This window comes from Pongo abelii, chromosome 5 (assembly GCF_028885655.2).
Source record: "Pongo abelii isolate AG06213 chromosome 5, NHGRI_mPonAbe1-v2.0_pri, whole genome shotgun sequence".
In the NCBI taxonomy this organism is placed as follows: domain Eukaryota; kingdom Metazoa; phylum Chordata; class Mammalia; order Primates; family Hominidae; genus Pongo; species Pongo abelii.
In genome coordinates, this window is record NC_071990.2 from 24,601,480 (window position 1) to 24,614,760 (window position 13,281).

The 13,281-nt window shown below is 43.1% G+C and overlaps 2 protein-coding genes across 2 annotated transcripts in view; one reads left to right on the forward strand and one right to left on the reverse strand.

The window, feature by feature from the left end:
• Positions 1 to 13,281, reverse strand: part of GPLD1 (glycosylphosphatidylinositol specific phospholipase D1) — a 120,858-nt gene that overhangs the window by 100,988 nt on the left and 6,589 nt on the right. The window lies entirely within an intron of this gene.
• The window catches only part of ALDH5A1 (aldehyde dehydrogenase 5 family member A1), a 41,241-nt gene that overhangs the window by 22,360 nt on the left and 5,600 nt on the right, over positions 1 to 13,281 (forward strand). The window contains exons 6-8 of the mRNA XM_002816482.6: positions 2,054 to 2,197; positions 4,433 to 4,591; positions 9,646 to 9,815. Of these exons, the coding sequence (XP_002816528.3) occupies positions 2,054 to 2,197; positions 4,433 to 4,591; positions 9,646 to 9,815 (473 nt within the window). The remainder of the gene's footprint in view (positions 1 to 2,053; positions 2,198 to 4,432; positions 4,592 to 9,645; positions 9,816 to 13,281) is intronic.

Sequence of the window (13,281 nt, forward strand, 5' to 3'; positions counted from 1 at the left end):
TACACCATACCCAGTGGCCAGGGCAAGCCGCTTTCCTGGAGAAGCAGAGACTGAGTGGGGAGAGGACACTGTCAGAGGACACAGAGCCAGTGCAGGTGGAGGGACAGACACCAGAGACAGGACCTGTGCTCAAGGCCAGGTGGAGGCAAAATGGAGTGACCCAACAGTGAGAATCATTTTGCACTGAAGCAAATCCAGGAAAGTCAATGACGTTTCTTAAAAATTTTTAAATAAAAACATAAAAAAAGTTTAAATAGTTATGTTGCATCCGATAAAGAAATATGTTTAGTCTTAAAACTTGAACTACTTTGTTGAACAGTAATGTTTCAGAGAAGATTGTTACTACCATTTGATTGCTGGAATATTAACATACAGACACATACACAGTACCCGCACAGGCCTAGCTTTCCAGCCATTCTGTGTTTTTACCAAGAACCGTGTCACAAAACTCATGACCTCAGAATGTACAACACTTGGGGGGCAATCCTAGAGCCACCTTGGGCTTGCGAACACCGTCTGTTTCAGTCGAACTATCTCAAGTGTGGTCCCATCTTTCCTGCAGCCATGACTAGACGAAGACCTACTATCCTTAATAAAGCATTTAAACATCCCTAAGCAGCTTCTTAGGCTATGAAATCTCTTACTGGATATTTAAACTATAATAGCTATAGGTACCAAAAGCCTTACGATTATACATTGAGCTAGCAGTTCTACATGTTCATCCTGACAGAATCATCACAGCATTTTTGTTTTTTGTTTTGTTTTATTTTTGAGATGGAGTCTTGCTCTGTAGCCCAGGCTGGAGTACAGTGGCGCAATCCACAACGTTTTTTTAACGGCAAGGATGGAAACAACCTAAATGTCCAACAGATGGGGCCTGAATAAATACATTACAGAATAGCCATGCAGTAGAATACTATGCAAGCATCTAAAGGAATGTTCTAGGCCGGGCACAGTGGCTCACACCTGTAATCCCAGCACTTTGGGAGGCTGAGGCAGACAGATCACTTGAGGTCAGGAGTTCAAGACCAGCCTGGCCAACATGGCGAAACCCCATCTCTACTAAAAATACAAAAATTAGCCAGGTGTGGTGGCACATGTCTATAATCCCAGCTACTCAAGAGGCAGAGGCTGAAGAATCGCTTGAACCCAGAAGGTGGAGGTTGCAGTAACTGGAGATTGTGCCACTGCACTACAGCCTGGGCAACAGAGCGAGACTCCATCTCAATAATAATAATAAATAAAATAAAGTTCTAGAAACATATGTGCTGACACAAAAGGATCTTCACATTAGAGTGTTACATTAAAGAAGCAAGGTATAAAGTGTTATGAAAATTTTAAGATAGACATCCCAAATATGTGATTCATTGGGAAGATAAAGCAGGTTACAAAACTGTATAATTATATAATTATACCATCCTGTTTTTTTTTTTTAAATGTACATGTATATGAACCTGCATGGCTACATTCTAAATGGATGTACTTTAAAATGTTATCAGTGTAAGCTATGGGTTGTGGGATTCTAGGTGATTTTATTTCTTTATCTCTATGATTTTAAGCCCACCATATAATTGTTTTGAATAGATAATACACTTACTTATATGGTTCAAAAATTAAGACAGTATTAATGTTTACCATGACAAGTCTCACCCTCACCCCAACCCTGACTCCCTCCCTTTCTGTAAATAATGACTTTTAGTGTCTTGTCATCCCAGCGTTTATTTTACTAATTTATTTATTTATTTAATTTTTGAAATGGAGTCTCCCTATGTTGCCCAGGCTGGTCTGGAACCCCTGGCCTCAAGTAATCCTCCCACTGCAGCCTCTTAAAGTGCTGGGATTGCAGGTGCACACTACCACACCCAGCCTCTTCCCAATGTTTCTTTATCAAATACAAGCAAATGTAAATATATATTCTTATTTCTCCGTTTTCTTATGCAAAGAGTTATCCCATGTACACCACTGTGCACCTTGCTTTTTTCACCGTTTGGTAATTTTTAACAATCCTGGTAATGGATTTCTGTGCTCACAGCATTCTCTCCTCTGCTCACAGATCCTGTTGCACCACGCAGCAAACTCTGTGAAAAGGGTCTCCATGGAGCTGGGCGGCCTTGCTCCATTTATAGTATTTGACAGTGCCAACGTGGACCAGGCTGTAGCAGGGGCCATGGCATCTAAATTTAGGAACACTGGACAGGTGAGTCCTGGAGAGTATTTCAGGATATGTGTTTGCGTGTGCATGTGTGAGTGTGTATGTGTGTGTATGTATGTGTGTGTGTGTGATATGTGTGCATGTGAGAGCGTGTGTGTGTGTGCGTGTGTGTGTGTTACAAAGATCCCACCACCTCTGCCTTATATCCCAGAAGGAAACTTTTGGGTTCCTTCCATTATTCATTCTTTATTCATTGACTCTTTCAGCAGATACTTAGTTTATGACTTACTTTTTATTACCAGGGATTATACTAGACTCAGAGGGCCCCCCCCAAAATAAGGTACAGTCCCTGGCTTCAGATAATTTTCTGAACAGCAGATGTCCTTTAGTCAAATTGTTCTCTGTTTTCTTCTTTCCCCTAACTCTTTTAATCTGGTTATTTTTACAGTTTTCTTTCATTGATCTTTTTTCTACTGAACGGATATAATCTCCTCAGACACAGAACAGCCTTGAACAATTGGGGTCTCTGAGGCCAAGGGAAAGAAAGTAAGAAAATGTTGAGGAGGGTGGTGGCTGGAAAAACTCAAAACCCTGCTGCCTACTATGACCCAGTGGGGCCTTGCTGTCCCGAGACGGAGGGAGCATCAGAGGTGCCCTCTACAGGGCACAGGCCCACGCCAGCAGTGTTTTGGAGGAGTAACCGGGCTGTCATGGGAGACCAGAGGCCTGAGCTCATGTCTTCCTAGGAAATCCTGGAATATTTGATCTGTCAGGGACCTTCACAGTTATCAGCTCTACAAACGCTGCATTTTAGAGATGAGGAAATGAAATTCTAGAAAGAAAAAGTGATTTGAGATCAGACGTCTTCGGGCCACAGTGTCAAATCTGCTGAGGAGCTGGGACTCTGAGCCAAGGGTCCTGTCTTCCAGTTCTATCCAAGCTGCTGCCAGGATCCTGCCTTCTTAAATATTCTTAAGCATTTCATCTTAAAAGTACCATCAATATGTAATTTTAAATGCATTCTAGAAACAGAGTAAATATCCCTGAAAGGTTATATTGTGAAAAAACTATGAAATGTGTGATATTCTCTATCAAATAATTTTCATCCTTGCCTTGGCCTTTGGTAATTAAGTTTTTCCCTTCCACATAACCTAAATAAGCTTGGTTTTGTCAGAAATAAGTATATTTTCCTTCATAAATACAAAATGTCAATATATGTTACCATCAGTTACACTGTAAGGCTACAACTTGGGGACAGGTATGGTGGCTCACAACTGTAATCCCAGCATTTTGGGAGGCCAAGGCAGGAGGATCACTTGAGCCCAGGAGTTGGAGACCAGCCTGGGCAACAGAGTGAGACTCTGTCTCTACAATTTTTTTTTTTTTTTTTTTTTTTTGTGACAGAGTCTCACTCTATTGCCCAGGCTGGAGTGCAGTGGCGTGATGTCAGCTCACTGCAACCTCCACCTCCCAGATTCAAGAGATTCTCCTGCCTCAGCCTCCTGAGTAGCTGGGACTACAGCTAATTTTTGTATTTTTAGTAGAGACGGGTTTCACTATGTTGGTCAGGCAAGTCTCAAACTCCTGACCTTAGGTGATGCACCCACCTCGGCCTCCCAAAGTGCTGGGGTTACAGGCATGAGCCACCACGCCCAGCCAAAAAAAATTAAAAATTAGCTGGGCATGGTGGCGAGTGCCTATAGTCCCACCTTGTTGGGAGGCTGAGGTGGAAGAATCACTTGAGCCCTGGAGGTCAAGGCTGCAGTGAACTCACCACTACTGCACTCCAGCCTGGGTGACAGAGCGAGACCCTGTCTCAGAAAAAGAAAAGACTGTAAGTTGGTGTTGGACCACATTCCTCTTAGCCTCTGCTGATGTTACAGCATCACGATCTCCCAGGAGAATTGCACTCTTTCCCCACCCCCCAGGGAAACAAAATAAACAAAAGCCATTTGAAAGAAACATGGATTGGGTGGCTTTTTTTTCTTTTTTTTTTTTTTGTGTGTGTGTGTGTGTGTACAGGTACTTATTGCCAACTAATCACTGATGCATAGCAGCTGTGTAGCATAGCAGCTGTGGAGGGAATTGTAGGGGAACATGCGCTGACTCAGTGCTTTTATCTTTGGGGCCAAGCCCACGTGAGGAGGAAAATGGCAGGTTGAACACATGACAACCACCGAGGGAAGTGTTTTCACAGAGAGGCGGTAGCAGCCACACATTCACTGGTCAGGTCTGCAGCTTCTGACAGACTGTGTGGGTTTGTTTTTGTCTCCTGTCCAGACTTGTGTTTGCTCAAACCAATTCTTGGTGCAAAGGGGCATCCACGATGCCTTTGTAAAAGCATTCGCTGAGGCCATGAAGAAGAACCTGCGCGTAGGTAATGGATTTGAGGAAGGAACCACTCAGGGCCCATTAATTAATGAAAAAGCGGTAGAAAAGGTAAGTATATTGTATTATTTGTGAAAGTAAATTTCATGGTTTCAATATCAAAAGCTTAATCAGCAAAAAACACTTTGGCTGGAGGGGTGGGGATAGATAGAGAGGGGTTGGTTGACAGAATATTACAGCTAGACAGAAGGAATAAGCTCTGGTGTTCTATAGCACTGTAGAGTGACTGTAATTAGCCACAATATATTGTATATTTTCAAATAGCTATTATGAGAAGAGTAGATTTTGAACGTTCCCAGTACAAAGAAATGATCGATGTTTGAGGCGATAGATGTTATGACTACCCTGATTAGAGTATAGAGTATGAGAGATCTACATCTATACATGGAATCGAATGGAATTTTCAACTATGTTTTCATACAAAAACCACAAAGGTTAAAATAATTAAAAAATTAATAATAGCTAAAAAATGATGTTAAAAGGCAAAAAAAAAAAAATGAAAACAAAAAAGTCGTTTTGCCCAGCAAGCCTATTTTGTAAACAATGGAGAAACCTGAGAAAAGTGAATTCTGCCTACCAGTTATATGAATCAGGTTGTTGTCTGGTCATGAGCTGCTATAGCTCTGCCATTGCACCAAGTCCCCATGCGGTCTGTCACTGTAGCTCTTTACTGTCCTCCCTAAATTTTATTATAGTGATGATAATTCTATCCCTCACTGCCTCAGCAATTAGGATCTTGAGACAAAGTTCATTCATCTTTTGGAACACCTATGGAATGGAAGACTGGCTTTGTTTTGAGATGGTTTGTGTTTCAGCTGTAATGCTGATGTTGTCCTGTTCTTTCTTCTCTTGATGACAAAATCCCTGTCTAAAACAGTCCTTCATGAAAGTATCCCAGCCGGGGGTGCAGAATCACAGATGCCATGTTCAGGATTTAGAGATATTGAAGGGAAACTGCTTTTAGGAAAGATTTTTTTGTTTAAAAAAATGTTATAATCCATACTACTAGCTATATGAGACTTCTCTCATTATTCTACTGTTTAAAAAAAAAAATCCATTTTGGAGTCACAAGAAAGTTTCTAGTAATATCAAACATCCAGTTTTTTGGTTTTTTTTTTTTTTTTTTTTTTTTTGAGACGGAGTCTCGCTCTGTTGCCCAGGCTAGAGTACAGTGGTGAGTCTTGACTCACTGCAACCTCTACCCCACTGAGTTCAATCGATTCTCCTGCCTCAGCCTCCCGAGTAGCTGGGATTGCAGGCACCCACCACCACGCCTGGCTACTTTTTGTATTTTTAGTAGTGCTGGCGTTTCACATGTTGGCCAGACTGCTCTCGAACTCCTGACCTCAGGTGATCCACCTGCCTCGGCCTCCCAAAGTGCTGGGATTACAGGCGTGAGCCACCATGCCTGCCCAAAAATGGTTTTAATGGAATATTTTAAATCAGGAAGACAGTAGAAGCTGAAGATTGTGTGTGGGAAAGAAGGGAGGAGAGGTGGTCAGAGGGAGACACACAGTGGAGGCACAGCCAGCCCCTGGATGCAACTGAAGAACCAGAAGCAAGTGAGAGGCAAGTCGGTACTCATCATGGGAAGCACAGCCCAACTGCTGTTCCTCAACCTCCTCAGAGCCTGAGAGCCAAGCCTTGACTCCATGGCTGCCTCCACCCCATGGGCAGTCAACTCAGCTGAACCCACATCCATTGCCTTGGGAAACCCAAGGAAACCTCGAGGTTTGACAGAGCTCTGATAAATTTCTAGTTACTGTCTTGGGATTACTGTAGATAAAGAAAATACATTAAAATTTACATTGGAACCACCTGCATTTTAGAGGTGACTTTGGACCTTGGGGACAAGCCAGGGGTATTCACTTGTCTAGTGAAGGCAATTTGGGTCTAGGCCAGCTGTGGTTCAAGTCCTAGAGTGGTGGTCCTTAACTCACACCGTGCCTTTATCGACTACGGTTGCCTGGGACCCATCCAAGAAGACTAGGTGTTAATTTATGTGCAGTCGGCCTAGGCATTGGCATTTTCTAAGTGCCCCAGGATGATGCTAGTTTGCAGCCAGGCTGGGAAACCACTCTGTCTTGATTTTTTTCCCCAAAGGGAAGACGCAGACATTGTCCTCCAGATGGTGCTGTATGCCAGGACTTCAAACAAGCAAACAGCGAGATTTCTTTTTTGCTGGAGAGAAATTTGGTGGAAACCACCTTGTTTAAAAACACTTCATTGTGTTGGCTCTAGTGTACATACTGTCACAGAGTGGGTTCTAGGAAAAAAACACTGCACCTCACATTAATATGACAAGAAAAGGGCAGAGCAGATTATATTTGGGAATCAAGGGGGTATTTTTGTTAAGTAGAATAATTTTTGAAATATAAAATTCATAGAAAGTAAGCCATCCTAGCCAGTGGGGATTAGTTGCAGGTGATGCACTATGAGAGCATTGGGCGGGGGGCATGGATTTTAAAAGAGTGAGTCTCAAAGACAGAATGCATTCACACCTATATTTACCTTCCTGAAACCCTATAGAAAATTCAGCTGAGGGCCAGGTGTGGTGGCTGACGCCTATAATCCCAGCATTTGGGAAGCTGAGGCGGGTGGGTCACTTGAGGTCAGGAGTTTGAGACCAGCCTGACCAACATAGTGAAACCCTATCTCTAAAAAAAAAAAAAAGAAAGAAAAATTAGCCAGGCGTGGTGGCAAGCACCTGTAGTCCCAGCTACTCAGGAGGCGGAGGCAAGATAATCTCTTGAACCCACGAGGCGGAGGTTGCAGTGAGCAGAGATCGCACCAGTGCACCCCAGCCTGAGCAACAAAGCGAGACTCCATCTCAAAAACAAAAGCAAAACAGAAAATTCAGGTGAAAATGGAAGGGAAAACAGCTCCAGTGAACCAAAGATTGGAATGAACTTCTGGAACTCAGAAGGGATTGTGTTAATAGAAGTCAAAATAGATGGGTCTACCCAGGGGAACCCTGCAGAGGAAATTGGTGCCATTTTAAATGACAGAGCCTTTCTAGAATTGGTGGCTATAGAAAGTAGGAATAGGAGGAGGGGAGGAGATGAAGCTGGTTGATTCTACTTTTGCACAATTTTCTGGGTCATTCCCACCATCCCTCCTCACCACGACCACCACCAAGACACACAAGACAGCAGAGGCATTTGTTCTGGGCAGGACAGTTTTTCTGAAGAAATATAGCAGGTATCTAGGCAGACTACAGCTTCAAGAGCGAGGCTAGGTACATCAAGGTAGGGATCTCCCAACTTTGCGTTTTGGGGAAGGGAGCTGCCCTTATGTGAAGCCTGCAAGTTAGAGTAAACCCAAGCTTAAAACAGCAAAGACCACTCATGCCACACATCCCCAAATTGATCAACCCAGTCCTTGTGTGTGTGTCCCCCAAACACACTGCTGGAGCTGAGAAGGAGCCGACCAGGTTAGTTTCGACAACTCAGTCCTTCATTCAGAAAGATGAACAACCATGGATCATGATGGAAAACCACTAGCACATAAGAGGAAACGTCAGGAAGAACAAACAGTCTGTTTGAAGGAACAAACAGACTGTTCCTTCAGAACAGTCCCTGAAGGAAGCAGATCAATTAGGGAACTGGAAGGAAATTTTCTAAGAATCTCATGGTGTGTCCTGCAAGAGTTTTGGGAAGATAGTACATCTGTAAACTGTTAATAAGAAGTATGTTCTAGGCTTAAAGTATAGTTTTAAAAAAAAGAAGTATGTTCTAGGAAATGAAGCAATGAAAACAAAGAGTCTATAGAAATTAGACACATGACTGTCACAAGATTCGGTAGCTGAAGTAGACTATAAAAAATTTAGGAGATCTTATGGAGTTTAAAGCAAATGATAGAGAGGCAAAAAATATAATAGAAATGTCAAGAAAAATCAGAACTAATCTGAACTCCTATTAATACCCATCCAGTAGTAGGAGTTCTAGAGTGAAATAATTGGGAAAATGGAGGAAGTGACATTACTAAGTAAATAATAGATGGAAACTTCTCAGAGTTAGGGGAAAATAATTATTCTGCAGATTGAAAGATTTCACTGATTACCAAGTAGGATGAATGAAAAGGGAAAAAAAAAATATATATATATAGTATTGCTAAAATTTTAGAATATCAGAGCATAGAAGATCCTAGGAGATTTCAGAGAGGAAAAAGCTATCATGAAGAAAAAGGGTGAGAACCATTTTTGGCTCAAACTTCCTCAACAGCACTAGAAGTGGAGAAGTGCACTCAAAGTTCTGAAAGTTATTTTGTATCAGAATTCTGTACTCAAGCAAATTATCAATCAGGTGGAGTACAAAACACCAGAAACTTGGTGTATGAAAATTTAGAAACTAGACCACATCCAGTGCATCTTTTTTAGAACAACTACTTGGCCGGGCCTCGTGGCTCACTCCTGTAATCCCAGCACTTTGAGAGGCCAAGGCGGGTGAGTCACGAGGTCAGGAGTTCGAGACCAGCCTGGCCAAAATGATGAAACCCTGTCTCTTCTAAAAATACAAAAATTAGCCAGGCGTGGTGGCAGGTGCCTATAATCCTAGCTACTCGGGAGGCTGAGGCAGGGGAATCGCTTGAACCTGGGAGGCGGCGGTTGCAGTGAGCCAAGATCGCGCCACTGCACTCCAGCCTGGGTAACAGAGCGAGACTCCGTCTCAAAAATAAATAAATAAATAAATAAATAACAACTACTTGAGGAGAATGTGTGTGTCAGAAAGCAACAAAAACTCAGTTCAGGAAATAGGACAACATGGGATCCAAGAAGCTGGAAATAACCGCAGAACGCAATGAAAGCAAATCCCAGCAAATGGCTGAGCCACAGGCCGAGAAAGAAGCGAATATATATTAGACCATTCAACAAATAGGAAGATCAAACAGCTAGAAGATATCAAAGACCAAGGAAGAAGGTGGCACTCTTGCTTCTGAATCTCTGCAAATGTGGTTCCTTCTACAAAAGGAAACCAGCATGCTTTATTGTTAACCTACTTTTTTTAAAAAAGAAAAAAAAATGGAACTAGTTATAGTTTTCTGCAGTTTAAACATTCTAAAAGATGGTATCATGTGGAAAGCTTTTTTTCTTCCTCATCACACAGGTGGAGAAACAGGTGAATGATGCCGTTTCTAAAGGTGCCACCATTGTGACAGGTGGAAAACGACACCAACTTGGAAAAAATTTCTTTGAGCCTACCCTGCTGTGCAATGTCACCCAGGACATGCTGTGCACTCATGAAGAGACTTTTGGGCCTCTGGCACCAGTTATCAAGTAAGATCCTCCAGCCAGCGGGGAGATGGGAGGAAGAATAGAAGAGAACATGGGAAACCCCGAAAGAGATTCCTGGGCTGCTTTGAGGTCTGGCCAGGAGGCAGACAGTTGTGTTGAGTCCATTGAAGAGCAGAGTGCAATTTATGGATTTTTTAAAAAATCATAACTTATTTGGACCACAAAATTTATCAAATTCTCTCTATTTTTTTTTTTTCTTTTTGAGATGGAGTTTCGTTCTGTTGCCCAGGCTGCAGTGCAATGGTGCGATCTTGGCTCACTGCAACCTCTGCCTCCTTGGTTCAAGCAATTCTCCTGCCTCAGCCTCCAGAGTAGCTAGGACTACAGGCACCCACCACCATACCAGGCTAATTTTTTGTATTTTTAGTAGAGACGGATTTCACCATGTTGGCCAGGCTGGTCTCGAACTCCTGACCTCAGGTAGTCCTCCTGCATTGGCCTTTCAAAGTGCTAGGATTATGGGCGTGAGCCACCATGCCTGACCTCAGATTCTTTAATTTACTTTTTCTTACTTTCTGCTGAACTCTTTTTTTTTTTTTGAGATGGAGTCTTGCTCTGTCACCCAGGCTGGAGTGCAGTGGCATGATCTCAGCGATTCTCCTGCTTCAGCCTTCCGAGTAGCTGGGACTACAGGCACGTGCACCATGCCTGGCTAATTTTTTGTAATCTAGTAGAGATGTGGTTTCACCATGTTGGCCAGGCTGTTCTTGAACTCCTGACCTCAAGTGATCCACCCACCTCTGCCTCCCAAAGTGCTGGGATCACAGGCATGAACCACCGTGCTCAGACCTGAACTCATTTTCCTTCTTACATATTACACCTCAAAGGATTCTTTCATTGACGTACATAGGAAATGAACTTTCTGTGTCCTTTTGTGGTCTTTTATCTCCCATTCACAAGTAGATAATAATTTACCTGGATAAAATTTTAGGTTCAACCCTTTGGAGATATTACTCCTTTATCCACTTTTTTTTTTCTTTTTTTTTCTTTTTTGATATGGAGTCTAACTCCGTCATCCAGGCTGGAGTGCAGTGGTGCGATCTCGGCTCACTGCAACCTCCACCCCCTGGGTTCAAGTGATTCTCTTGCCTCAGCCTCCCGAGTAGCTGGGCCTACAGGCATGTGCCACCACACCTGGCTAATTTTTATACTTTTAGTAGAGACAGGGTTTCACCATGTTGGCCAGGCTGGCCTCAAACTCCTTACCTCAAGTGATCCAACTGCCTCAGCCTCCCAAAGTGCTGGGATTACAGTTGTGAGTCACCACGCCCGGCCTCTTTATCTACTTTTATCCAGGGTTATTGCCAAGAAATCTGATTCTTGCTTCTTTGAAAGGGATCTATTTTTTCTCTTTGGAAACATTTAGAATTTCTCTTGATCTTTGATGTTCTTAAATTTTACTATCTGGTATGGCACACAGTGAGGTTTTTCAGTTGAGGTCCTAATATCTTTAATACAGTTTTTTTGTTTTCGTTTGGGTTTTTTTTTCCTTTTTTTTTTTTTTTTTTTTTTTTTTTTGTTGGAGTCTTGCTCTGTCACCCAAGCTGGAGTGCAGTGGTGCGATCTCAGCTCAGTGTAACCTCTGCCTCTTGGGTTCAAGCGATTCTCCTGACGCAGCCTCCTGAGTAGCTGGGATTACAGATGCCCGCCACCAGGCCCTGCTAATTTTTGTATTTTTAGTAGAGACAGGGTTTCGCCATGTTGGCCAGGATGGTCTCGAACTCCTGACCTCAGGTGATCCACCCGCCTCAGCATCCCAAAGGGCTGGGATTACAGGCGTGAGCTACTGTTCCCAGCTCGTTAATATCTAACAGGTTTGTTTAGTCCTGGAAAATTTTTTGTCATTCTTTCTCCAGATATTCTTCTTCCTTTCATTTATCCTTTTCTAGCCTTCCAAGTAGTCTATTATTGTGATACGTCTACTTCTGTGCCCTACTTCTCTTATCTCTGCATTCCATCTCTTCATTCCTGATTCATTCCTGATGCCTTCTGCGAGTCCCTCCCCTCATGTGCCAGCATATTAATGCATTCTTCGGATATACTCATTCTGGCTTCCATCCCACCCACCAAGATCTTTATCTCAACAATTGTTTTTTCCATCCCTGATATCTCCAGTGGGTTCTTCCCCATAACTGATTCTTCCTGCTTCATTATTCTCCCCTACTTTGCTGTGGCTATTTGTCCTTTTTAAAAAAACATTTTTATTCTCTTCCACCATTTCTGTCTGCTGTGGTATAAGTTGTGCTGTTTAACTTTCTTAGTCTTGGAGCTCCTCAGACGTCTTGTAATTTTTCCTGTGAGCTCATCTTTAACCCCTTGCACCGTTGGCAGCCTTGGCTTGTAATATCTCCCGTGGGTTGTGGTAAAAAGCTTAGGCCTTGGTTTGTGCCCCTCATACATTTAGAGGGCAAAGGGTTGAGCCTCACTGAGGGCGCCTCTAGTGTTAAAATCCAGTCTCAGCGCCACTCCCCCACTCCAAGTATCCTTTCCCCTGGGGTATTTTGCAGTTCCCTCTATTGGAATAGGTTGGGGAGAAGAGGCTGCTGGTGTTGGTGCTGCCTACACTTGTTTCCCACAGCTGGTGTACCTGCTGGGCACGAGCACTGGCTCACTGCCCCAAGCCAGCCCTGCTGCTTTTGTACCTGTAGCAATGTCTCATTGATCCAGGGACCCAGGTTTGTAGGCAGGATCACCTGGAACCCACAGGTGTGGTAGGAGACGTGCAGCCCTGCCCTTGCCCTGCCTACCTCTGCATGGGTGGTCTCGAGCTCGCTCTCACTTGAGGCCATCATTCTCCCCCAGGATCCAACCAATTTGTTGGCCTCCAGAAATGTCTTGCATTTTTGGTGCTAGTTTCCGATTGAGGTTTTGTTGCTGTTGTTGTTGTTGTTGGTTTTGACTATGATTCTCTTTCTCTCTCCTCTGGCATGTCCAGCATTGGGTTCACAGAGACAGCTGGCAGCTGGTGCTATCTGTACCATCTTATCCAGGACCAGAAATCTTTCTTATTATGTACTTCACTGGCCTTGTTACATCTCGCTTATGAAGTTTATTTTTATTCCACTATTGGGGAAATGGACCCTTGAAGAACATTCATCTTCTTTGTTTTAATAAAAACTTTTTACATAAAATGTGAACTGGACATTTTCACAGGAAACCAAAGGAAGGCATTGGTTGAGAATGCAGGCTTTGCAGTTGACTATGATGTAGCTCTAGACTTTGCTACTTCATAACTGTGTACCCTTGGACAAATTGACTTTTCGGAGCTGGCTCTGCCCAGTCCCCCTTTGCAAGCCCTGCAGGGAGACAGCTGGTTCCAACTGCTGGTAGATCTCTGAATTTAGAAATTGGGGTGCTTAGAACTTTTTGCCCCAGTTACAATTCTGGAACAACAGAAAAATACCACTGACATCTTATTCCTGAAATAAAATTTTAAAGCTAGAAGAGA